This window comes from Elephas maximus, chromosome 3 (genome assembly GCF_024166365.1).
Source record: "Elephas maximus indicus isolate mEleMax1 chromosome 3, mEleMax1 primary haplotype, whole genome shotgun sequence".
Taxonomy (NCBI): Eukaryota; Metazoa; Chordata; class Mammalia; order Proboscidea; family Elephantidae; genus Elephas; species Elephas maximus.
In genome coordinates, this window is record NC_064821.1 from 96,296,242 (window position 1) to 96,324,189 (window position 27,948).

The following is a 27,948-nucleotide window of genomic DNA, read 5'->3' on the forward strand; positions in this document are numbered from 1 at the left end:
CTGCAGACGAACCGTGGGCACCCAGTGTTTCTGGTTGTAAGGACTGGGAGGTACCAGTTATCCTTGGACTCCTGTTGTGGGTGGCTGGGTGACCTGAGTGGACCTACCAGTCCTTAGGCCCCTGATGTGGGTAGGTGAGGACCCTGTTTAAATAGGCAAAGCAATGTCAAACATCAAACACCCTCCTCTCCACCACACAGCTGAAACGGTTGGAGTCTGCCAACAAGGGCCTGTTCCCCTGAAATAGGCCCACACAGGTCCATGCAGAGGGGAAAGGTGCTCAAAGTCCATGGACTGTTTATGCCTGGACAGGAGCCGCTTCTGCCCTGACCTCCCGGTTAGTGGAGCTGACAAATTATCTTTTCCCCAAATTGCAAATTTTTTCCATTTTCAAGGCCGGGAGGATGGCTCTAGGCGCTCAAGAGGGCCTGTCTCAGGCCCGGGGAATTCAGGCGCTGAAGCGGGCTTGGGCGTGGGGGGACGCAGTAAAGTATACGGAAGTACTTAGGTTTTGCCAAAAGCACTGTTCTTCTCTGGTTCCAGAGGTATGAGTAGGCTGTGTGGTTGGCCGCTTCTGCCTGAGGAAACTGCGGCTGAAGGCTAGTTCCAGCCTGCCACTGCAGCTCCGGGAATGGTGCCTGAGGGCTCTCGGCGATTCGGGTCCAGTAACTCCTCTCCGCTTCTGAACCTTCTGTTCCTCTCCCTGCCCCTCTGTTTTTTTCTAAGCTTACCTTTGGTGCTCAGGGCTCCTAACTTGTCACTTGTTTTTTCGGGTCTTTGTTGTAAAGAGGGCTTGCTGGAAGCATCTTTCTTTTCCGCCGTCTTGGCTCTGCCTCCTCTGTATCTTACAGCACCTGTGATTACACCTGTGGTAGAATTATCAGGATATATTATGAATGCCTACATATTTATATCTGAGACTACCAGCTGCATGAGGGAAAGGACCATGCCTGTCTTGTTTATTGCTGGATCTCCTGAGCTTCATGCAGTGCTTGGCACGTAATAGGTGTTACGTAAATATTTGATGGATAAGTAAGCAAATATGCAATTGGTAGCATTTTCACTTAGGATTATATCATAAGTATTTTTCTGTGTTGTTGAAAGTTTTATGAACATTTTAAAATGGCATCGTAGTTCGTCATATGGATAGGTGATAATTTATATAACCTTTCCCTAGTACTTTGAGATTATTTTCAGTTTTTCACTGTTAAAGCAATGTGGCGAATGGATAGCTTTGTATGTAAAATTTTGCTTACGTTTATTTTCACAGAATGAATTTTAAAGTATCTGAAAGGCTCTTAATAACTTTGTACATTGCTTTGTAAATAGTTTTTACCAATTTATACTCTAGGTAGTGCTGTAACGGGGTGGCTGTTTCGCCATAGTCTTCCTGCACTGGTTATTCTTATTTTTAAATATCCTTACCTATTTGATTGGTTAAAAATGGTATGTTTCTATTTGATTTGATTGATGGTGAAGGTGAATATTTTCTCAAATTTTTGTGATGTGTATTCTTTTGTGAAGACAGCTAGCAGATTTTTCTCACCCGTGTATATATAAGACCAGTTTTACTAATTCTGCTTTATGTACTCATTAAAATTTTTAAAACATTTTATTGTGTGTTAGGTGAAAGTTTACATAGCAAATTAACTTTCCAGTCAATAATTTTTACACACACAAATTGTTTCATGATCTTGGTTGCAATCTCCGCAGTGTGTCATCACTCCCCCTATTTCTTCCCTGGGTTCCTGTTTCCATTAGTATGGTTTCCCTGCCCTCCCTGTATTTCTACCTTTGGTTCTGAGTAAATGTTGCCCTTTTGGTCTCACATAGTTGATTGTTCTAAGGAGCACATTCTTCTTGGATGTTATTGTTGATTTTAAAGCCCCATCTATTATTTGGCTGAAACATGGTTTCTGGAGTGTCTAGAGTCACAAGTTAAAAGGTTGTCTTATTGCAGTAGTTTTGGGAGGTTCCTTCCAGTCTCTTTCAGACCAGCAAGTCTGTTTTTTTTTTTTTTTAATTTGAACTGCGTTCTACATTTTTTATCCCTTTATGTAGGACCTTCAATTGTGATCATAGTCAGAGTGGCAGCCAGGCACCATCTAGTTCTTCTGGTTTCAGGTTAGAGGAGGCAGTGGTTCATGTGGGCCATTAGTCCAATGGACTAATTGTTTCCTTGAGTCTTCAGTTTTCTTTATTCTCATTTGTTCCAGATGGGAAGAGACCAATAGTTGCTTCTTAGATGGCCACTCGCAAGCTTTTAAGACCCCAGATGCAACTTACCAGGCTAGGATGTAGAACATTATCTTTATGAATTGTGTTTCGCCAGCTGATCTAGATGTCCCCCAAGGCTCTGATCCTTAGCCTTCATGTCCAGTAGTTCAGTCCGGATGTCTAAGTAGTTTCTATAACTGTACCCCCATATGCTCTATTACGTATGTGAGTAACTGCAGCATTTACAAATATGTATGGAGGTACCCAGAACCATACCTATGTGTATACACAGGTGTACTCATGGACAACCCCTCTCGCCTAAGTAGCATAGATATTAGCCTATGTATCTACTCCCAAATTATTGATTGTTATTATTGTTATTGCAGAATTGTATATGTTATAGCATTTACTCTAGATGCCCTTTATTCTTGCATACCTCTCAGTGTCTCCCTTTGCCTTGGTCATGTTATGCTGACCGCTCACATATCATGTATTGCCTTACCCTTCACTAGAATTAACACTTGTCTACTACCTACTTAGTGGTTTCCCTTCCTCTCCCTCTCATCCCTGATAACCATCAAAGAATGTTTCTTTATGTTTGTAAACCTATTCTTGACTATTTATGTAGTCTCATACAATATTTGTCCTTTTGTAGTTGACTTATTTCATTCAGCATGTCTTCCAGATTCATCCATGTTGTGAGATGTTCGGCAGATTGATCATTATTCTTTATCATTGTATAGTTTCTATTGTATGTATGTACCACGTTTTGTTTATGCATTCATCCATTGATGGCTGCAGTGAACATGGATGTGCACATGTCTATTCATGTTATGGCTCTTAGTTCTCTTGGATATATACTTAGGAGCCAGATTTCTCAATCATATGGTAATTCTATTTCTAGCTTTTTAAGGTAGCGCCATACCATTTTCCATAGTGTTTGTACCATTTTCCATTCCCACCAGTATTGTGTAACAGTTCCAGTCTCCCTACAACTTCACAAACATTTGTTTTTCCTGTTTTTTTAATCAATACCATTATTGCTGGGGTGAGGTGGTATCTCATTGTAGTTTAGATTTGCATTTGTCTAATGGCTAATGCTCACAAGCATCTCCTCACGTGTTATTCATCTGAATGTCTTCCTTGTTGAAGTGTATCTTCATGTCCTTTGCCCTTTTTTTTTTTTTTGGTATTCCGATAAAATTTTGTTTATGGACACTGAAATTTGAATTTCATACAATTTTTACATACCACAAAGTATTATTTTTCTTTTTACCAACGATTTAAACATGCAAAACCATTTATAGCTCACAGTCTGTACAAAAATAGGCAGTGGGGCTATCTTTGACCCATGGACTGTAGTTGCTGACCCCTGATAGACTATAAACAAGAAACAAATAAATAATATGAATTCAAATAGAGATGAGTGCTATGAAAAAAAGATACAATTGTATAGACCAGATATTGTTCTAAGAAATTCTGACTTCTGAGGCTGGTTAATAGATGTTATTTGTCTGCAGAGACCTCTTGAAAAAGTTTGGGAAACCCCAGGATAGATAAATGAAACAAGTTTTATCTATTTCTGCAGGCCAGCTCACCCTTTTATATGCATGGCTGGGGTGGCTGTAAGGATTGGGGTTAGGATCGAGTGTTAATGTGAAGTATTTCCCACATTTATTAACATATAGAATTCTTTTTCCATGGAGCATCTCATGGGACTAGCTTTTCATAGGTCCCTCCTTGGGAAGCAGGAACCTACCATAACCAACCAACCCTAAAGTAAGCAAAAAGGCTTGTGAGCTTTGAAAATGCCACACGATCCTGTAAAATATATGTACTTAACTCACAAGATATCTCCCAGGCTTTTAGTAAGAGCTTTTTTATTCCTTAATTTTAGAAATTATTCCAACAAATTAGGTTTTTCAAGTCTCAGCAGATTAGAAGCAAATAACTAGAAGAACTGGGAAAAGGGTCTACAGGCAGACATACTGACAGTTCTGATAACGTGAGTAGTAAGAAACAGAAGTAGTTTCAAAAGCAGCTGGAGATTCTTATGCAGGGGCGAATAGGCTTTTTAACTCAATAGTTCCTGATGCCATTGTCATCTGATATAGTACAATAAATAATTTTTGTTCACCATTATTGCTTTGGAAAACCCTGGTGGTGTAATGGTTAAGCACTACAGCTGCCAAGATGTCGGCAGTTGGAATCCACCAGGCACTCCTTGGAAACTCTATGGGGCAGTTCTGCTCTGTCCTGTAGGGTCATTATGAGTCAGAATCAACTCGAGGGGAGTGGGTTTTTTTGGAGTTATTATTATTTTGAATTTTCAAGAAAATATTAAATCAACACTATCCTCTTTAATAAGGTAGCAAAATATATGGTGCATTTTAGAAAAGTTATTTAGAAAATAAAATACTTAGAAATAAATTTAAGATTCCTTAAAAAATTGAAAATTTAATGAATTAGCATTAAATTCCGGCTGTGTTCCAGGTACTGAACTACACTGTGGTGTACTTCTTTCTTCAACTTCTATTATCGTTTTTTAAAAAGTTTTTATTGTACATTAGGTGAAAGTTTACAGAGCAAATTAGTTTCCTTGGACCATTTTTAAATTGGATTGTTTGTTTTTCTGTTGTTGAGGTGTTGACGTTTCCTGTAAATTTTAGAGATTAGCCCCTTGTCAGATATGTTATAGCCAAAAATTTTTTCCCAGTCTGTAGGTTCTCTTTTTACTCTTGGTGAAGTCTCTTGATGACCATAAGTGTTTAATTTTTAGAAGATCCCAGTTATATAGTTTATCTTCTGGTGTTTGGTATACTATTTATGCTCTATGTTAGGGCCCTTAGTGTTGGCCTTATTTCCTCTTCCATGATCTTTATATTTTTAAGTTTTACATTGAGATCTTTGATCCATTTTAAGTTGGTTTTCTGTGTATGATACGAAGTATGGATTTTGTTTCATTTTCCTACAAATGGATATCCAGTTTTGCCAGCACTGTTTGTTAAATAGACTCTCCTTTCCCTATTTAATGGACTTCAATCCTTCTGTCGAAGATCATCTGTCCATAGGTGGATGGATTTACTTCTGGGTTCTCAGTTCTGTTCCATTGGTCTGTGTGTCTGTTATTGTACCAGTACCATGCCATTTTGACCAACGTGGCTGTATAGTAGGTTCTGAGATTGTGGGGTCTTCTACTTTGTTCTTTTTCTTCAATAATGCTTTGTTTATCTGGGGTCTTTTCCTTTCCATATACAGTTTGTGATTAATTTTTTCATCTCATTAAAGATTGTTGTTGGAATTTGGATTGGGATTGCATTATATCTGTAGATTGCTTTGAGTAGTGTTGACATTTTCACAATGTTAAGTCTTCCTATCCATGAACATGGCATGTTTTTTCATTTATGTAGGTCTGTCTTGGTTTCTTGTAGTAGTGTTTTATATTTTTTGTCTGGGTCTTGGTTTCTTGCAGTAGTGTTTTGTATTTTTTGTATAAGTCTTTTATGTCCCTAGTTAGATTTATTCCTAAGTGTTTTATCTTTCTGAGGGCTATTGTAAATGTTCTTGTTTTCCTGATTTCCTTTTTGGAGTTCTCAGTGTGGAGGAATCCGGTTGAGTTTAGTGTGTTGATCTTGCACGCTGCCACTTTGCTGAATCTTTCTGTTAGTTCCAGTAGCTTTCTTGTGGAGTCACTGGGATTTTCTATGTATAAGATTATGTCATCTGTGAATAGGGATAGTTTTACTTCTGCCTTACCAATTTTATACTCATTAAATTTTGAACCTTTTTATAAGGCAGACTTACAGTACAATTGATTGCCCCAAAGTTAGGATAGTAATAGAATCATTCACTTGGTTTTCCTTATTAATTTTCAAAATATTCACAATTTAAGAAATCATTACAGGATGTCAAGTTATCTATTTTATAACAGTGTTTAATGTATATGTTCTGCAAATATATAGATACTGCCTGGAAATGAGAAGTGGCAATTAAATTTCTTGGGGAGGTTGGGGTTTATACAGGAAGCTGTCACAGGTACTCAGGAATCAGAAGTTGTGACTGGGGAGTGGGGTGGAAGAATAGACATTGTAAGTAGAACTCTGGAGATCTGCTCCAGGACAGTGAAAACAGCCTATCCTGATAGAACATTCTTAACTCAGGTCTCTCCAGAGTAGCTGGCCTGGTAGAAAGACAAATAAATGTTAAGTCAAGAAAAATGGGTTCTAATTCCAACTCTGTAATTTGCCTGCTCCAGTGTACCCACAAATAATCCTCCTGTTTCTCGGTGATTACATCATTAAGTTCCATCCAGCTCTAAAATCTTTGATTTTACTACCCAGGGGACAAAATGCTGTTTTTGAGAATCCAAGGCTATTCTTGTGAATACCTGTGAGTAGGTGGAAAAGAGTTCTGTCTTGTTGGGAATAATTTGGGGAAGTAATAGAAAGGTTCTTCGTAGCAGGTAAGTTTCCTAGGGAAAGTGAGCTCCCAAATCCTAGGTTATTTTCTTTTGATAAATTAAAAAGGGTTAAATTTGGTAAAGTATTTGTATGCTGTTTTGCCTGGGTCAGAGAATTGTATATTCAGAGTTTTCTTTTTTAACATTCTAGAAAATGACAGGTTGGATAAGGATACATAAAGTTTAAAGAGTTCAAAGAATTTCTTAAGCCTAAATACAGCGATTACTTGGAGAGGGTAGGGAATAACTAGCTGCAAAGCCCTCTTTGCTTGTAAGAGACATTGTTATTTAAGCAAATGTGGAGCTCGGCCTAATTAAATGCTTTAATGAAGTCAAAAGCAAACGTTCGCCTTTTCTGGCTTGAGAAAGCTGGTTAGGGTTGCTTTCTAAACCTACGGAATCTGACTGCTCTTTGGTCGATTTGTTAGGTCTGGCTCAGTGTGTTGAACTCTGCTGGCAGCTGAGAGGCGAAGCAGGAAAAAGGCAAGTTCCTGGTGCAAAGATTGCTCTGCAACATAATTTGGGCATTGGAGGAGCTGTCGTTGTAACACTGTACAAGATGGGTTTTCCTGAAGCTGCCAGGTAAGTGGCACTCTGGGTTTGGTCTGGCAGTTAATCTTTATGGTTTTCACAGTTGATGACGTTTTACATGTAAAAAGTCCTAGTTTCATTGTCTGACTACTATACAGAGGGAGTAACCTCGTTACACTGCTTTAATAACATTGCTTTAAAACTAGTCATTAGCTTTTAAACTTAACCAGAAAAGTTTTAACTTTAACATTAGGACAATTTTGTTCAGAAAGAGGAGGCAGCATGGTGAAAGAGTGCCAGGTACTGGTCCCAGCCCTGCCACCTGAGTAATTTAGACAAGTCACTTTTTTGTTTCCATTCCTAAAGTTTGCTTTCGTGGTCACCCTAGCCGTCCAGGCTTCTGAGGTTGTTTAAAAGTCATGAAATATGCTGATTGCATCTTTGAAAATTTATGTTTCTGAATCCAGCTAAGCCCTCACTGCTGCTAGAAGCCTTTTTGTCTCTTGCTGACTATCTTTTTTTCAAATGCCAGCTCTCCTTGAGTCTCCAGGCACTTTCTTTCCCATTCATTGCAGGATCACTCAGCTTCCTTGCTCAACTCTCTGAGAAGTGTTCCTTTTTCCTGGAGGAACACAGCCTCTTTTCCTTTCTAAGACCCAGCTCTCCTCTTAACATGCCTTTGTTGGCAGGCACTTTCTGTAACTTTGGTCTAAGTATATCCTTACCCTTTTCAATCTTGCCGTCTTTCCCTTTCTATTGAATCCTTCCCGTCTGGCAGCAAACATGTTCAAGTCTTCCCTATTCTAAAAAATCTGTTTTTCTCCTTGCCTTACTTATTCTTTTTCATGATGAACCTTCTACAGTGAGTCACCTTTGTTTTTCTGTGCTGGAATACCTGGCACAATCTAGCTTCCTACCTCTCTGCTGAGGTTAGGTAAAACTACCAGTGATGTGACTGTGAAATTGCATGGCCTTGTCTTTATTTTCAGTCTCCATTCTCTTTAACCATACTGCAGCTTTTAACACTTGTTGGCTCCCTTTTTTTTACCCTTAATTGTTGGGGGTTGTTTATCCATCTATTCATACATTTCTTTTATAGAATCCATTATATTCCACCTTTTACAAGCTCTTGGGCCTTTTCTTCTCTACCCTCTCACTCTTTCTCTGCCTGGAATATCATTTCTATTGTAAAAATTCTTATCTTTTATTTATGATCCATCTCAGGTACTGTCTCCCTTTAAATATCACAGTGCTTTGTCCTCATAGGTCCCTATCCAGTTTTGGTTTGGTTGCAGTACAGTTAGCTTGTTTTTATTCCCTTTATTACATGAAATCCTTGAGGCCTTAGAATGTGACTTACTTCTCTCCACCCTAGAGGTCTCTCATAGTAAGTAAATGTTACTGAATTGAATTGAATAAAAAAGTATTAAATCTTAAGTTTCCTCCTAAATCTGCTTTGTTGCTTCTGTACTGTCCTCTGGGATTCCATCCAATTCATATTTGGAGTTGATGAAAACCTTCAGAAAAACTAAACTATAAAGAACTATCATAGCACATTAGTGTAGCTCTGTAATTTGCTCAGAGTTGACAGTTACAAATTTTTAGCAACAGATTCTTTTTAAAATGTGGAATTCTTATAGACCTTTTATTTTCAAAAGACTAAATAAATAATTGGGAGAAAGAATCGTTCACATTAACCAGGGTTGATATTTCTGGAAAATCAGAAGCATGAAAAAAATCCAGATGATATATTAATGACTGATAAGAAATTAGTTTGAAATATTATTGCAGATATTATTGGCACTTTTGGTAATAGAATATAACTCACTCCAAAAGCCAAAGCTGGGAAAGGAACTCTAACTCTGATGATGGAAATATCATTTGAAAATGCTTTCGTAGTTTGGTTTTAAACAAAGTAATTTTAAGGCACCTGTTGCACGTGGTCTGATCTGCCGTTACTCAGCTAACTTTGATGGAACAACCACTGCACGCTTAGGCCTCCCCTGCATGAGCCTCTGAGATGTGGGGAAAGCAGACATACTTTTTTCAAAATGTTGTAGAATCACCAAACCCATTGCCGTCGAGTTGATTCCCACTCATAGCGACCCTGTAAGACAGAGAAGAACTGCACTATAGAGTTTCCAGTGAGTGCCTGGTGGATTCGAACCGCCGACCTTTTAGTTAACAGCTATAGCTCTTAAACACTACACCACCAGCGTTTCCTATGGAATCACAGAGGGAGAAATTATTATGAAGAAGATAAATTTGAGCTGGGATGACTAAGATTACCCAGTAAACGGTAGGGGAAGGGCACTGTAGGCCTATATACATAAAAAGATAAAGAAATTTGAAACTACAAGGAGGTTTGGTGAGTGGTTGTGCTTGTGGGTGGAGGGACAGAGTTAGTAGTGTATAGTGACAAGAGATGCAGCTACAAAACGCTGCAAATGCTAGGCCCAAGAATATGGGGTTTTAGCAAAAGATCACGTGATACTATATTGCACATGGGGTAGATCGGTCTGGCATTCCCTCTAGTTGGATAGTGGACCAGGAATCCTTAGGTAGCGTTACAGTAGTACGGGTAAGAAATAGTTAGTGTTGGCAATGCGGGCAGTAGAAATGGAGAGGAGAGGTCAAATTTAAGAGCTGTGACCAACAGGATTTGAAGGGTGAGGAAGGAGTGGAGGATGATGTATTTATTTGTCATGACTGGGTAATAGTGATTCCATGGCCTAACATGGGAAAACACCAGAGGAGGACAAGGTTTGAGGAGAAATTGCATTTTACACGTGTTGCTTTTATGTGCTATGGATCATCTACATAGAAATGTCTCAGTAGGCAGGAGACTGTATAGATCTAGAATTCAGGAGAGAAAGCTAGGCTGGAAATGTAGGACTAGGGGTCCTCAGCATGTAGGTATATCTGAAGCTGTAGATTTGTATCAAATTGCTCAGAGAGTGGGAGGAGGGAATTGTTGGGGGAGGTACAAATAGAAATGTTGGGGGAGGGAAACAAAATATCTACTGTCTTCTGCTTCTATTAATATTTTCTTCCCTTCTTAGGAGGGCTTTTTGAGGACCAACCTGAGGTTTCTTCTAGCAACTGTCGTTGTTGGCCTTGGCAGCAGCTTCCACAGGGCATGTCTCTATTGGATGGGAAACACACAAAGGATAGTCTTACTAGCAGACATTTTTTTTACAGTTTCTAGGGCAGATTTTCTCAACTTTTAAACATGTGCTCCTCACATGTAATACTTCCTGATTTTATTTTGTTTAGCCAAGAAGATTTGCTGGACTTTAGTTATTGTACTTGATGTTATAGAAAAGGTAGGCATACCAAATAAGCTTTTTAAAACCACCCATGTCTTCCCCCTTCCATTGTGGTGTAATACTTCAGGGGAGTATCACTGGCACATTCTTCCACACCTGACTCTACTGAGAATTGTTGCTTAGAGCAAGGGTGGGCACACTTTTTCTGTAATGGGCCAGATAGTCAATGTTTTAGGATTTGTGGGACATATGGCCTGTCACAATTACTCATTTCTGTTGTGTACCATGAAAGCAGCCACAGACAAAATACAAATGAATGGGTGTGGCTATGTTCAAGTAAAACTTTATTTACAAAAACAGGTGGCAGCAGGATTAAATATTGTGTGATCCCACTTATATGGAGCATCTAGAACAGACAGATGTACAGAGACCAAAGTTTATTAGTGATTACCAGGGGCAGGAGGGAGGAAGAGTCATTGCTTAGGGGACACTGGGTTTCTCGTAAGGATGATGGAGAAATTTGAAATTGGATGGTGGTGGTGGTTGCACAACATGATGAACGTGATTAATGTCTCTGATCTGTTTTCTGTCCCTATAGTTTTACCTTTTCCAGAACATCACGTGAATGGAATAAAAATGCCCATGAGTCTGGCTTCTTTGACTTAGCATAATATATTTGAGATTCTGCAAATGTAGGCATAACTACTAAAGTGACTTTGTGACTTTCTCAGTGTATCATATCAGGAGGCACATGATGTTGGTTGTCTCCTATTGGTGATGGTAGGTTTGATCACATCAGGTAGCGTCTACCATGTTTCCCAATGTAAAGTTGCTGTTTTCTCTGTGTAGTTAGTAATTTGTGGTGAGATGCTTTGAGGTTGTGTGAATAGCCTGCTTATCGTCAACTCTCAGCCATTATTCATTCATTTTAGCATCCATTGATGATTTCAGCAGCCACTGGTGATTTTCTGACTTCATCATTCCTTCTATATTTATTAATTGGCATTCTGCTGTAGGGAAGAGTCTTTTTCTTCCATTTATTTATTTATTTACATGTATGTGTATCATATGAACTCATGAATTTAGTGGGTTATAATACATTAGTATTATATTATGATGCTCAAAATGTCCGTGTTTGGCCAGTGAGAGCCTCTTCAAGCTGACTCATATATCCTCATGATTCTTTGTAGTACTTCCATACTTTTTGGTTCCAGAGACGTTCCAGGCTCATCCTGTACTTTCCCTGCCTCAGCCCTAGAATCAGACATTTCTCCAAGGAGCCCTGGTGCCTTTTAAGAAGAGAATGATGTTTAAAAACCACAATGTGGCTACTAGATGTGTGCTCATCGTTACTATTTCTAGGCCTTCCCAATAAATGGGAACAGTGTTGAACTTCCTAGCACAGACATACACACACTGCTTTAGTTTAATTTAAAAATAGATTTCCAAGGAATGCATGGAATAATCTTATGTGATTTCTATTTTTCTCCATACTAACATAGCCATTAGTTATCAGTTACAATAAAGAAGTTCTAAAGTGACTTAAATGCCACCTATGTGCCACATTTGAAAGAAAATTTTTATAGACTGACATTATCAGAGAGGCAGTTTTGATCAGTAGAAAGAGAACCCAATCAACTTTTGATCACACCACTTGCTTTGGACATGTTAACCTTTTCCTCATTTAGAAAATAGTGAAAATAGCTATTTCAGGGATTCAAGAATTAACAAATAAAAAATACCTGGTACACATTGTTGTTAATCAGAATTTCTGATTGCCCTGTGCATTTTCCTTTTCTTTCCCATTTCTCCAGTTCATGTCACTGCTTAAATGGTCAAGATGGTTTCATTTAGTAAATTGTAAACATTACGTAGGGGTTTGGAAAAAATGAACTTCAATTTTTTGTACATAATAGGGAACACATCCAACTTATTGAAGTGCACAGCTTGGCCAAGGAGGATCTGGTCACAGCACACCTGTTTTCCTGTGAGGTTTCCTTTTTGTCTTTCACCTCTCAGCTTTTTGGAGCCATGTGCCTACTCTCTGAGGTCAAGGGGATATGCTGATTGCAGAGGAGCTTTATCACTCCCCAGGACTTACATGCATTGCTTGGCATCCCGAGTTAGGACATACCAATTACTGGCAGAGGGTTAGATTTAAGGATGAAGATTTGATTAAAATGTAGGAGTTTGTCTTCTTCCTAAACGCTAAGAGTAACAGTAGCCACTTTTTAAAAATTACTTTTTTTAGTTTTTATTTTGCTTTAAGTGAAAGTTTACAAATCAAGTCAGTCTCTCACACAAAAACTTATACCCACCTTGCTACATACTCCCAATTGCTCTTCCCCTAATGAGACAGCCCATTCCCTCCCTCCACTCTCTCTATTCTTGTCCACTTCGCCACCTTCTAACCCCCTCTACCCTCTCATCTCCCCTCCAGGCAGGAGATGCCAACATAGTCTCAAGTGTCCACCTGATCCAAGAAGCTCCCTCCTCACCAGCATCCCTCTCCAACCCATTGTCCAGTCCAGTCCCTGTCTGAAGAGTTGGCTTCGGGAATGGTTCCTGTCCTGGGCCAACAGAAGGTCTGGGGGCCATGACCACTGGGGTCCTTCTAGTCTCAGTCAGACCATTACATGTGGTCTTCTTACAAGAATTTGGGGTCTGCATCCCACTGCTCTCCTGCTCCCTCAGGGGTTCTCTGTTATGTTCCCGGTCAGGGCAGTCATCGGCAGGGCACCATCTAACTCTTCTGGTCTCAGGCTGATGTAGTCTCTGGTTTATGTAGCCCTTTCTGTCTTTTGGGTTCGTAATTTCCTTGTGTACTTGGTGTTCTTCATTCTCCTTTGTTCCAGATGGGTTGAGACCAACTGATGCATCTTAGATGGCCACTTGCTAGCACTTAAGACCCCAGATGCCACTCTCCAAAGTGGGATGCAGAATGTTTTCTTAATAGATTTTATTATGCCAACTGAGTTAGATGTCCCCTGAAACCATGGTCCCCAAGCCCTCATCCCTGCTACGCTAGCCTTCAAAGCATTCAGTTTATTCAGGAAACTTCTTTGCTTTTGGTTTAGTCCAGTTGTGCTGACTTTGCCTGTATTGTGTGTTATCTTTCCCGTCACCTAAAGTAGTTCTTACCTACAATCTAATTAGTGAATGCCCCTCTCCCACCTTCCTGCCCTCCCCCCTCTTGTAAGCATCAAAAAATATTTTCCGCTGTTTAAACTATTTCTTGAGTTCTTATAATAGTGGTCTTATACAATATTTGTCCTTTTGCAACTAATTTCACTCAGCATAATGCCTTCCAGATTCCTCCATGTTATGAAATGTTTCACAGATTCATCACTGTTCATTATCGATGCGTAGTATTCAATTGTGTGAATATACCATGATTTATTTATCCACTCATCTGTTGATGGGCACCTTGGTTGCTTCCATCTAAACAGTGCTGCAGTGAACATGGGTGTGCATATATCTGTTCCTGTAAAGGCTCTTATTTCTCTACGATATATTCCAAGGAGTGGGATTGTTGGATCGTATGGTAGTTCTATTTCTAGCTTTTTAAGGAAGCGCCAAATCGATTTCCAAAGTGGTACCATTTGACATTCCCACCAGCAGTGTATAAGTGTGCCAATCTCCCCACAGCCTTTCCAACATTTTTTGTTTTGTGTTTTTTGGATTAATGCCAGCCTTGTTGGAGTGAGATGAAATCTCATTGTAGTTTTGATCTGCATTTCTCTAATGGCTAATGATCGTGAACATTTCCTCATATAGCTGTTAGCTACCTGAATGTCTTCTTTAGTGAAGTGTCTATTCATATCTTTTGCCCATTTTTTAATTGGGTTATTTGTCTTTTTGCAGTTGAGTTTTTGCAGTATCATGTAGATTTTAGAGATCAGGTACTGATTGGAAATGTCATAGCTAAAAACTTTTTCCCAGTCTGTAGGTACTCTTTTTACTCTTTTCATAAAGTCTTTGGATGAGCATAGATGTTTGAATTTTAGGAGCTCCCAGTTATCTAGTTTTTCTTCTGCATTGTTAGTAATGTTTCACATACTGCTTAGCCAAGTATTAGGGCTCCTAACATTGTCCCTATTTTTTCTTCCATGGTCTTTATCGTTTTAGATTTTCTATTTAGGTCTTTGATACATTTTGAGCTCGTTTTTGTGCAAGGAGTGAGGTATGGGTGTTGTTTCATTTTTTTGCAGATGGATATCCAGTTATGCCAGCACAGTTTGTTAAAAAGACTGTCTTTTCCCCATTTAAATGTTTTGGGGCCTTTGTCAAGTATTAACTGCTCATATATAGATGGATTTATGTCTGGATTCTCAATTCTGTTCTACTGACCCATGTATCTCTTGTTGTACCAGTACCAGGCTGTTTGACTACTGTGGCGGTATAATAGTTTCTAAAATCAGGTAGAGTAAGGCCTCCCACTTTGTTCCTCCTTTTCAGTAATGCTTTACTTATCCTGGGCTTCTTTCTCTTCCATATGAAGTTGGTGATTTGTTTCTCCATCACATTAAAGAATGTCATTGGGATTTGGATCAGAATTGGCATTAAATGTATAGATCACTTTTGGTAGAATAGACATTTTTATAATGTTAAGTCTTCCTATCCAGGAATAAGGTATGTTTTTCCACTTATGTAGGTCTCTTTTGGTTTCTTGCAGAAGTGTATTGTAGTCTTCTTTGTATACGTCTTTTACATCTCTGGTAAGATTTATTCCTAAGTATTTTATCTTCTTGGTGGCTACTGTAAATGGTATTGATTTGGTGATTTCCTCTTCGTTGTTCTTTTTGTTGGCATAGAGGAATCCAACTGATTTTTGTATGTTTATCTTGTATCCTGACACTTTGCTGAACTCTTAGTTCGAGTAGTTTTCTTGAGGATTCCTTAGGGTTTTCTGTGTATAAGATCATGTCATCTGCAAATAGAGATAATTTTACTTCTTTCTTGGCAATCTGGATGCCCTTTATTTCTTTATCTAGCCTAACTGCTCTGGCTAGGACCTCCAGCATAATGTTGAATAAGAGCGGTGATAAAGGGCATCCTTGTCTGGTTACCAGGCTCAAGGGGAGTGCTTTCAGGCTCTCTCCATTTAGGATGATGTTGCCTGTTGGCTTTATGTAAATGCCCTTTATTATGGTGAGAAATTTTCCTTCTATTCCTATTTTACTTGAGTTTTTTTTTTATCATGAATGGGTGTTGAACTTTGTCAAATGCCTTTTCTGCATCAATTGATAAAATCATGTGATTCTTGTCTTTTGTTTTATTTATGTAATGGATGACATTAATTGTTTTTCTAATGTTGAACCATCCCTGCATACCTGGTATGAATCCCACTTGGTCATGGCGAATTATTTTTTTGATATGTTGTGGAATTCTGTTGGCTGGAATTTTGTTGAGGATTTTTGCATCTAAGTTCATGAGGGATATAGGTCTGTAATTTTCTTTTTTTGTGGTGTCTTTACCTGGTTTTGGTATCAGGGATGTGCTGGCTTCATAGAATGAGTTTGAGAGTATTCCGTCCTTTTCTATGCTCTGAAATACCTTTAGTAGTAGTGGTGTTAACTCTTTGAAAGTTTGGTACAACTCTGCAGTGAAGCCATCAGGGCCAGGGCTTTTTTTGTTGGGAGTTTTTTGATTACCTTTTCAATCTCTTGTTATGGGTCTATTTAGTTGTTCTACCTCTGTTTGTGTTAGTTTAGGTAGATAGTGTGTTTCTAGGAATTCATCCATTTCTTCTAGGTTTTCAAATTTGTTTGAGTATAGTTTTTCATAGTAATCTGATATGATTCTTTTCATTTCAGTTGGGTCTGTTATAATATCACCCATCTCATTTCTTATTCGGGTTATTTGCTTCCTCTCCTGTTTTTCTCTTGTTTGGCCAGTGGTTTATCAATTTTGTTGATTTTTTTCAAAGAACCAGCTTTTGGTCTCAATTCTTTCAATTGTTTGTTTCATTTAGTTCTGCTCTAAATTTTATTATTTGTGTTCTTCTGGTACCTCAGGGTTTCTTTTGTTGCTCTCTATTTGTTCAAGTTGTAGGGATAAGTCTTTGATTTTGGCCCTGTCTTGTTTTTTGTATGTGTGCATTTATTGATTTAAATTGACCTCTGAGCACTGCTTTCACTGTGTCCCAAAGGTTCTGATAGGAAGTGTTTTCATTCTCATTGGATTCTATGAATTTCTTTATTCCACCTTTAATGTCTTCTATAATCGAGTCTTTTTTGAGCAGGGTATTGTTCAGTTTCCATGTGTTTGATTTCTTTTGCCTGCTTTTTCTGTTACTGATTTCTACTTTTATGGCATTATGGTCAGAGAAGATACTTTGTAATATATCAATGTTTTGAATTCTGCTAAGCCTTGCTTTACGACCTAATATGTGGTCAATTCTAGAGAATGTTCCATGTGCACTAGAAAAGAAAGTATAGTTGGTTGATTTTGGGTGGAGGGTTCTGTATATGTCTATGAGGTCAAGTAGGTTGATTGTGGGATTTCGATCTTCCCTGTCTTTATTGAGCTTCTTTCTGGATGTCCTGTCCTTCACAGAAAGTGGTGTGTTGAAGTCTCCTACTATATTGTGGAGCTGTCTATCTCACTTTTCAATGCTGATAGAGTTTGTTTTATGTATCTTGCAGCCCTGTCATTGGGTGCATAAATATTTAATATGGTTATATCTTCTTGGTTTATTGTTCCTTTAATCATTATGTAGTGTCCTTTCTTACCCTTTCTGATGGATTTAACTTTAGACGTCTATTTTGTTGGAAATTAATATTGCCACTCCTAGTCTTTTTTGATTGTTGTTTGCTTGATATATTTTTTTCCATCCTTTGAGTTTTAGTTTGTTTGTGTCTCTGAGCCTAAGGTGTGTCTCTGTAGGCAGCATACAGTCAGATCGTGTTTTTCAATCCATTCTGCCACTGTCTCTTTATTGGTGCATTTAGTCCATTTACATTTAGCATAATTATTTCTTTGTATTGCCGTGTCTCCCTCTCCACATGGAAGATCTATGATTACATTTTTTAGTCCCTCTTTATTATTGAGGTGTATTTTTATATTGTCTTCTTTTATATAATAACATCGCTGTTACCCTGTTTTGAGCTTTTTTTTAAAATCTTGCTTTGTTTTTTTGATTTCTTCAATTCCTTTATCTATGTGTTCCTTGACTTGTTCTGCATATTGCCTCATTTCCTTCCTGATGTCTTGAAGGGTTCTGTATATTAATCTTTTGTATTCTGGCTCTGGTAATCCCAGGAGTGCACTTTCATCTAGAAGATCCGTGGATTCTTTGTTTTGAGAGCTTGTTGAGGTGATCATGGTCTGTTTCTGTATGTCACTTGATATTGACTGTTGTCTCCAAGCCATCTATAAGTTATTGTATTAGTTTATGCTTGCTTACTGTGTCGTAGCCTCTTGCCTTGTTTTGATATGCCCAAATGCATTGCTTGAGTGCCAGCCTGATTATTTTTGCCTTTGGAGCTCTGACGTCCTGTCACCAGCTGGCTAGAGCTGTTATCAGGTATATCAGTGTAGGAGTCCATTCACTTTTCTTGTATGAATTGAGCTCAGGTGTCCAGGTAGCTGATTGAGTGTGTGGTACAGGCTCTGTCATACAGTCTTAGAGGGGCAGGGGTGATTGGTGTATGTACCACTATCTGATTGCAGGAGGGGTCAAGCTCTGGACAAGGCAGGGGGGTGAGAACTGATCCCCACGTGTCTCTGAGGAAAACGCGTCCCTGTTCCCTAGAGCCTGCAAGTGGATGGGTTCTACAGATGGACTGTGGGCACCCAATGTTTTTGGTTGTTAAGGACTGGGAGGTACCAGTTATCCTTGGACTCCTATTGTGGGTGGCTGGGTGACCTGAGTGGACCTACCAGTCCTTAGGCCCCTGATGTGGGTAGGTGAGGACCCTGTTTAATAGGCAAAACAATGTCAAACATCAAACACCCAGCCCTTCCCCACACAGCTGAAATGGAGTCTGCCAACAAGGGCCTGTTCTCCTGAAATAGGCCCACTCAGGTCCATGCAGAGGGGAAGGGTGCTTAACGTCCACATACCATTTATGCCTGGACGGGAGCCGCTTCTGCCCTGACCTCCCTGGTTAGTGGAGCAGGCAAATTATCTTTTCCCCCAATTGTAAACTTTTTCCTTCTGGCTCTAGGCGCTCAACAGTGCCTGTGTCAGGCCCAGGGAATTCAGCCGCTAAAGCCGGCTTGGGGGTTGAGGGGGACGCAGTAAAATATACTCAAGTACTTGGCTTTTTCTGAGAGCACCGTTCTTCTCTTGTTCCGGCGGTGGAGTGGGTTGGGTGGCTGGCTGCTTCTCCCTGAGGGAACTACAGGTGAATGCTAGTATCAGCCTGCTGCTGCCGCTCCGGGAATGGTGCCTGAGGGCTCCCTGCGAATTAGGCCCGGTAGCTCCTCTTCACTTCTGAACAGTCTCCTCCTCCCCCCTGCCCCTTAGTTCGCTTTCTCAGCTTGTCTTTGATGCTCAGTGCTCCTGGCTTGTCATAAATATACTCGTTTCACTGTGTTTTTCGGGTCTTTGTTGTAAAGAGGGTTCCCTGGAAGCATCTGTCTATTCCACCATCTTGGCTCCGCTTCCTGTTTTTAAACTTTTAATGGCTGTAACTGCTCTAAAAATTATTTTTTATCAGCTGTATTGAGATACAATTCACATGCCATTACAGTTCACCCACTTTAAGTGGTTACAATTTTATGGTTTTTAATATAGTCAAAGAATTGTGCAACTATCAGCACAATCAATTTTAGAACATTTTCATCACCCCTAAAGGAAACTCCATACCCATTAGCAGTCACTCTTCATTCCCCCCTCTGCCCTCAGTCCCTGGGAGTCACTATCTACTTTTTGTCTCTATTAATTTGCCTGTTCCTGACATTCATGTAAATGGAATCATAAAATATATGGTCTTTTATGACCGGCTTCTTTCATTTAGCCTAATATTTTTAAGGTTCATCCATGTTGGAGCATATATCAGTACTTCTTTCTTTTTTATGGCCAAATAATTTTCCATTATGTGAGGGTTCCAATTTTTCAACAGCCTTGCCAACACTGGTTATTATCTATCTTTTTTATTTTAGTGGTCTTTCTGGGTGTGAAGTGATATCTCATTGTGGTTTTGATTTGCATTTTCCTAATGATTAATGATGTTGAGCATCTTTTCATGTGCTTACTGGTCATTTGTATTTTTTTTTGTGTGTGTGTGAAATATCTATTTAGATTCTTTGGCCATTTTTTAACTGGGTTATTTGTCTATTTATTATTGAGGTGTAAGAGTTCTTTAGCAATCAGTTTCTTAGGGCCTAGTATGTGCCAAGATCGTGCTAGGTGCTTTATATGCTGTTTGTTTAGTCCTCATTAAAACCCCACGTGGTAAATATTATATGCAGTTTATTGATGAGAAGATTAATGATCAGAGTTAAAACAAGTCATCTAAAGACATAGAGTCTTAAGTGGTGGGTGTCAGGATTCTAACTTCATCTGCCTCATTTCAAAACTCCTGCTTTGTTGGCTACTCTGCACTATAGTCTTTGACGTTGTTGAAGTAGAACAGAATATAGGCTGTATTATGAAATTTGTCAGGAAGTACTAGAGGAATTTATACATCAAGTAGGAGATTCTGCAGCTAACCTTCAAGGTCCCTGTATTCGTTTTCTAGGGCTGCCATAACAAAACATGAAAAACTCAGTGGCATATAAGAACAGAAATGTATCGTCTCACAGTTCTGGAGGCAAGGAGTCCAAATTCAAGGTGTTGGCAGAGTCCTGCTCCCTGTCCAGTGGATCTAGGAGAAATTCCTTCCTGTCTCTTCCAGCTTCTGGTGGCCTCAGGTGTTCCTGGGCTTGTAGATGTGTTTTCACATGGCCATCTTCTCCTGCATCTCTCTGTGATTGTTCTCTTTTAAAAGGACAGCACTCAGATGAGATTAGAACTCACCCTACTCTTGTATGATGTCATGCTGATGTAACTGGTAAGAACATCTTTTAAGATCCTATTATCAAACAAGGTCACCTTCACTAGGTAGTGGGGTTAGGACTTCTACATATTTTGGGGGAGGGGGACACATTCAATCCATAACAGTCCCTTCTAACACTTTACATACAAGATTTATTTCAGAAAACTTATATATATATATATATATATATATATATCACATTTTTAAAAAAACAAACAGAATTTACTTTCTACTAAAAGAACTTTGTATATTAAAAATCATAAGCATTCTTTTGTAATGTGAACAATCTTTTCTGAGTCTGCTTAAATTGGTACACCACTCTTCACTTACTATCTCGTTATCCGACGCTTTGCTTTTACACCAGTAGTAAAAATCTACTATCCGGCTATTTTGCACATTAATGACATACATCTGGCAGTGATGGTTAAGGTCATGTGTCAGTTTGGCTGGGCTGTGATTTTCAGTGGTTTGGCAGTTATGTAATGATGTAATTTGGCAGTTTGTAATGATATGGTCATTTTCCGTTTTGTGATCTCATGTGGTCAACCTGTTTTCACATAATGCCGATTTTTTACATAATGACCTGGCCTTTGGAACCTAACCATGTTGATAAGTGAGGAATGGGTATATATTGTTTAGAGCAGGGCACATATAAAATAAATGGTAAGGAATGAGGACTTTTCCGAAAAGTTGATAAACCTTTACATATAAACTTTTTTTTTCATGTGGGTAAAAAGATTGGTTCATCAGTATCCTGATGTGTTTTTCAAGACAAGCAAGATAAAGACATAGACTATGACCTTTGGGAACTTGTTGTCTAGACTCTGCCCTATAAAGTATCAAGAAGCTTTGTACACTGAAAAGTGTTGCTAGTATCAGTTATTATTTTATTGTCGGCAGTTGAGAAGTCCTGAGCTTGCAGAAGGGGATAATGATGATTAAAAGCTGAAAAATTGTAACAAAATAGGCTTGTGGAGCAGAACTGGTTTTGGCCTCTTTGATTTTGGTCATTCAGTCAGACCTTTGGGGTGATGGTTTACCACAGATAATTCTGCTCTGAATGGAACAGATAGATGTTAGGATTTAGGTAAAGGAGAATTCAATGAATTCCGTTCAGTCACTGAATACCTAATTATGTTCTGGGAACTAAGAATACAAAGCTTTTTTTTTTTTTTTTTTTTTTTAATATAGTATCTGCTGTTGAGAAACTAACATCTAGTAGAGTAGACAGATTTCTACTAAATAACTCATGCAGTGTAGTAAATACAGTAACTGAATAAGCATTAGGTTCAGTCAGGCATGATACAAAGTGAGCAATTGGCTCTTTTGGGTAGATGAAGAAAGGTTTCTCAGAAGGCAGCCTCCAGGGCTGGGTTTTGAAGAATAAAATAGAGTTTGCTGAGAGAGGACAGAGGTATTCAGGGCACAGGAGCAGCAATGGCAAAGACTTGGCAGCATAAAGTAGCGTTCCATGCTCTGAGAACCATACATAGTTCACCGTGGCTGGAGCATAGGGTGCATGCCTTGTTCATCATATTAATATGAGTAACATGAAGGTGTACATTTTAATTTCTGAGACTTCCGTATCCACTCTTGCACCTTCCTTCTTAGCTGATAACTTTGCATTATACTTTGTTGAGAAAATAGAAGTCATTAGGTTCAAATTCCCTCATCGTCAGTTTCCAGACCTATAGACCTAGAATTGCGCATGTCTGATCCTTGTCCTGTCATCACCCTTTCAAGCCTTCTGTCCTTCCATCTACTTTCTCCTAGTTCAAGACCATCATCAGGCAAATAGGCTCTGTATATGTTAATCTTTAAACAAAACCAGACCTTCCTTGATACCACATTCGGTCCAGATACCCTCCCCGTTTCACTGTTCTCTAAAAGTAATGTCTCAAAAGAGCCATACTCATCGTTCAGTCTTTACTAGAGTCTGACTTCACCCTCTAGCACTTTGTTAAAACTGCTTTTGTCAAGGTCACCCATACTCTCCATGTTGCCAAATCCATTGGACACTTTTCTTTTCTCATTTTACTTGGCCTTTGGTGGCATTTGACATGGTTTACCCTCCCTTCTCAATTCTCTCTCTCCCCCTGACTTCTGTGCCACCACACTTTTCTGGTTTTCCTCTTTTGTCACTGGCTGTTGCTCCTTCTTCTATCCCAGACCTCTTAAATAATGGGGTTCCATAGGATGCTGTCCTGGGCTCTCTTCTTTCTCTGTAATTACCTGAAGGTGGGCTTCTCAGTTACCATGGGTTTAAGTACTTTGACTATGCTGATGATCACCGCATTTCATCTCCAGTCTGACCTCTCCTATGAGCCCTGGACTCTCATATCCAACTGCTTGTTGTCTTACAAAACATCCCAAACTTAATATACCTAAAACAACTTTGATTTTCCCCCTGCCCCCCCCACACCTACTGCATTCTTCTTTGTTCCAGTAAATACTACCCTCCTCCCATTTACTCAGGCCAAAACCTGAAATCATTCTTGCCTTTTCCTTGTTATTGTTGCTGGTTGCCGTCAAGTCGATTCCTACTCATGGCGACCCAATGTGTGTGAGTAGAACAGCTCCATAGGGTTTTCAAGGCTGTGACCTTTCAGAAGCAGATCACCAGGTCTGTCTTCTGAGGTACCTCTGAGTGGGTTTGAACCACAAGCCTTTCGGCCAGTAGTCGAGTGCTTAACGATTTGTCCCACCCAGGGACTCCTTTGCCTTTTCTTACCCTCTTTATATCTCCCCCACTCCCAGCAGCAAGTCCTATGGATTGTGTTTCCAAAATATATTATGAATCCACTTCCTTCTGTCCTTCTCCACTGGCGGACTGCCTCCACTGTAGTCCAGACCACCACCATCTCTGACCTGGATTACTCCCACAACCTTCTGACTAGTTTTAGACCCCTGTTCTTGCCCTCCCCCATTCATTCTACTCCTGTTATAAGAATAATCACACATCAAACTATTCATCTCTCTGTTTAAATGCTTCAGTGGCTTCCCAAATTCTCTGCCTGGACCTGCATGATCTGGTCCCAGCCCAGCTCTCCAGTTTCAATCCATGTCACTCTTCCCCCACTTATGTTCCAGGGACACCTGTCTTATTTTAGGTTCTTAACATTCCAAGCCCTTTCCTCCTTCAGGATCTTTACACATGCGTTTTCCTCTTTGCAAGCTAGCTCCTTTTCTTCCTTTAATAGGGTTTTAGCTTAAATTCACTGGCTCCATGAGGTCTTTCCTTGACTGCCCAACCTAACGTAGGTTATTCTTTTGGTTTCCTTCTTAACACTTGCTAAAAAAAAACAAACACACACACACAAAAAACAGCTGCCATTGAGTCGATGCATGTCAGAGTAGAACTGTGCTCCGTGGGGTTTTCTTTTTCTTTTTTTTTTCTATTGTTGTATTTCACCGGGTTTTCAGTGACTGATTTTTTTTTTTTTTTTAGTAGATCTCCAGCCCTTTCTTCCAAGGCGTCTCTGAGTGGACTGGGCTTCCAACCTTTCAGTTAGCAGCCAAGCTCGTTAATCATTTGTACCACTACAACCTGCAGTTATTTTGTCTGTTTACCTCCTTTTCTCCTCCAGTGAGGGCAGGGACTGGGTCTGACTTGTTCACTGTTGTAGCCCCAGCGCCTCCAGGAATGCCTGGCGTGTAGCAAACACTCAGTAAATATTTATGAAATTATAGGAAGAAGGAAAGGGAAAACAAATGAGAAGTGGATCAACAGAGAAGAAGGAAAGAGAAAAAGAGGGAGCATGTCAGTGGGAAGGGGTAGGTAGAGAAAGAAAGAACCACTTATTGGGCAGCTGCTGCACACTTGACTGCTTCAAATATGTCCTTCCTGTGTTGTTCTAGTCTTGGTCCCAGCTATCACCAGCATGCTCATGATAGGTTAGGTGCTGTGTTAGGGTTCTTCAGAGAAACAGACGAACAAGATACATATATAGGGAGAGATTTATTTTAAAGAACTGGCTCACTTGATTGTAGAGGCTTGCAAGTCCAGAACCTATAGGTCAGGCCATAGACTGGAAACTCTGGCAGTCTTGTGTCCAAAAGCAGTAGGCCAGGTGGCGGGCCAGAAATTCCAGCAGGATAGGTGTGTTAGGGTCTTGAGAAAGAATCCTTCTGTCTCAGAAAATCTCATATTTTCCTTTTAAGGTCTTTGATTGGATGAGTCCTACCCACATTATGGAGGATAATCTGCTTTACTTAAGGTCAACTGATTTAAATGTTCATCACATGGAAATACCTTGCAGCAATGTCTAGATTAGTGTGTGACTAAACAATTGGGCACCATAGCCTAGCCAAGTTGACACACAGAATTAACCATCACACATGCTAAGGTGTCCTCATCTTCCTCAGACCCCTGAGGTTTCTGTGCATATGTAACGTTTGAGACACTGGTGCGCATATGCTGCCAGTTTTTACTATGGGCCAGGTACTCTGCTAGGTACCTTCCACACAGGATTCCATTTAACTGCAGAGTGAGTGACTCTCTGCTCCTGTCTTCCCACTGCAGGTACACAGAGATGAAGTCACTTGCTCAGAATCGTATAGCTTGTGAATGGAGGAGGACCTTGGGATTCTTTGTGGCTATAAAGGCCGTGTTCTTTCTGGCATATCAGGCCATTTATCTGTAGCTGTTTCTTAAGTGTTAAACAACCAATGGGCAGATGGCTGTTAAATTCATATCTTCTATCACAGGTCAAAAATAAATCTCCAGTCCGACCTCTGCATATACCCCACACTCCCTTATAACCCCGTTCTAACCACCGTCATCTCTTGCCTGGACTACTGCAGTAACCTCTTAATGGATCTCCCTGCCTCCGTACTTGCCTTCGTACAGTTCATTTTCCAGCTGCCAGTCAGATTTCTTTTTTAAAACATGTAAATAGGATCATGCTGCTCTCCAACTTACCCTCTACATTTCTTCTCATTATTCTTAAAATAAAACCGAAATTCCTGACCATGACCTATCAGCCCCACGTTATCTCACCCTGTTTCTCTGACCTTATGTCCTCCCACTTCTCTGTTCTGCTGCAGCCATCTGGCCTTCTTACGTTTCCTTTAATTGCCAAGCTACTTTCTGTCTCAGGGTCTTTATATTGCAAGTTCCCTTACCCTAAAACTGGCTTTCCCACTTAGATCTTTGCAAGCCTGGTTCATTTACATAACTGAAGACCCAATATAAATATTGTCTCCTCACTGAGGCCTTCTCTGACCACATTATCTAAAATTGTTAACCTAACACACATAAATATAGTGGAGGTTTGCATGTTGCTATGATGCTGAACAGGTTTCAGTGAAGCTTTCAGACTAAGACTAGGAAGAAAGGCCTGGTGATCTCCTTCCTAAAACCAGCCAATGAAGACCCTATGGGTCACAGTGGTCTGATTCACAACCAGACATGGGACACAGGACTGGGCAGTGCTTTGTTCATTATGCATGGAGTCGCCATGAGTTGGAGCCTATTCAACTGCAGCTAACAACAACTTATCGCTACTCTGTGATAACAACTTATCAATACTCGGTGTGGTGGCTTGCATGGCACTAGTATTTCAAATACCAGCAAGGTCATCCATGGTGGACAGATTTTTTTTTTCTTTTTTATTGTACTTTAGATGAAGGTTTACAGATCAAATTAGCTTCTCATTAAATGGTTAGTATGTATATTGTTCTATGACATTGGTTAATAGTGGACAGATTTTAATGTCATTTCCAGACTAAGACAGACTAGAAAGAAAGGCCTGGCAATCTACTTCTGAAAATTAGTCTTTGAAAACCCTATGGATCACAAGAGAATACTCTCCGATACAGTGCTGGAATACAAGCCTCCTGGGTTGGAAGGCACTCAAAACATAACTTTGGCCAAAAAGCATGTTGACGATTATGAGGACCAAGTTGCCAGAGCTGACTCGGCAACTAATAACAGTAACCTCCCTTTAACCTGCCTTATTTTCTTCATTGTAATTGTATTCTTTATTTTATGCTTGTTTGTTGTCACTCTCCTCCACTAGCGCATAAGCTTCATGAGGATAGATTCTTTGGTTTACCATATTTTTAAGAACAATGCCTAGCACCTAGTGAACACTCAGTATTTGTTGACATCTTGAAAAGGAAAAATCTCATTGTTTTATGTGCTTAATAAAGATCGTATTTTCCTTTGGGTAGGGGTTGCAATGTCTCTGTTCTTAGGAATTTTCAAACTTACCGATGTATAAATGTTGAAAATTTTAATACTGTGTGACTCTTGCAATGTCTCTGTTCTTAGGAATTTTCAAACTTACCGATGTATAAATGTTGAAAATTTTAATACTGTGTGACTCCATGGATTGAAATAGATTTCCCCCCCAGCTCTTTTAGAACTCATCAAATTGATGCTGTTCCAACCAGTTCTGCACTTGATGGATTTAAGGCAGATCTTGTGTTTAAAGAGATTGAGAAGAAGCTTGAAAAGGTAAGATTTAATGAAATACTAACAGGAGGACCCTGAGGCTACAGGAAGCAGATACAAATTTCAGGTGTTGCCATGATGTGGTACAATTTGAAAATTTATATAATGTTGTCTAGTATTGAGTGTAGTTTAGATTTCTGAGTAGTCTATTAAGGCTTAGATATAATTCTGTTAAGAATGTATTTCACAAATGTAAAATGCTGTTACAGTCTTACTTCAGGGGAAAAGCCTAATGTTTATCACTCTTTTCTGTCATATCTTTTGTCAGGGAGATAATCAATTATAGACAAAGTTCATATGTGTTATGGATTGAATTGTGTTCCCCCAAATTACGTGCTGTAAATCCTAACCTCTGTGTCTGTGGTTATAATCTCATTTGGAAATGAGTTGTCTTTGTTATGTTAATGGACAGTATTTGTGTAGGGTATGTCTCGAATCAGTCTCTTTTGAGATATGAAAGAGATTAAACAAGCAGGCCAGTAAGTAGAGATGGAGGAAGAGAGATGCCAAGCCACATGAAGATTGCCCAGGAACAGAAGCTAAAAAAAGACAAAGACCTTCCTCCAGAGTCAACAGAGAGAGAAAGCCTTCCCCTAAAGCTGCCACCCTAAATTTGGACTTGTAGCCTCCTGAACTGTGAGAAAATAAATTTGTTTGTTAAAGCCACACACTTGTGGTATTTCTGATATAGCAGCACTAGATAACTAAGGTAAAATGTAAAGGGATTCTGATTTATTTTGGCCTACTTTCCTTCTGAATTAAAAAGGTCTTACTTAGAATCATTCAAAGGAAGAAGATTTAAAATGAGCCTTTTAAGGAACCTAATGTCAAAACTCTTTTTAAAAAGAAACCTTTTGTGCTTAATTTTTTTTTAATAATTTTTATTGTGCTTTAAGTGAAAGTTTACAAATCAAGTCAGCCTCTCACACAAAAACCTATATACACCTTGCTATATACTCCCAATTGCTGTCCCCCTAATGAGACAGCCTGCTCTCTCCCTCCACTGTCTCTTTGTGTTCATTTCGCCAG

At 39.4% G+C, this 27,948-nt stretch overlaps 1 protein-coding gene across 1 annotated transcript in view; it reads left to right on the top strand.

Annotated features, from left to right (window-relative positions):
* The window catches only part of SCP2 (sterol carrier protein 2), a 159,946-nt gene that overhangs the window by 112,025 nt on the left and 19,973 nt on the right, over positions 1–27,948 (top strand). The window contains exons 12-13 of the mRNA XM_049879258.1: positions 7,105–7,258; positions 26,820–26,922. Coding sequence (XP_049735215.1) covers positions 7,105–7,258; positions 26,820–26,922 — 257 coding nt within the window. The remainder of the gene's footprint in view (positions 1–7,104; positions 7,259–26,819; positions 26,923–27,948) is intronic.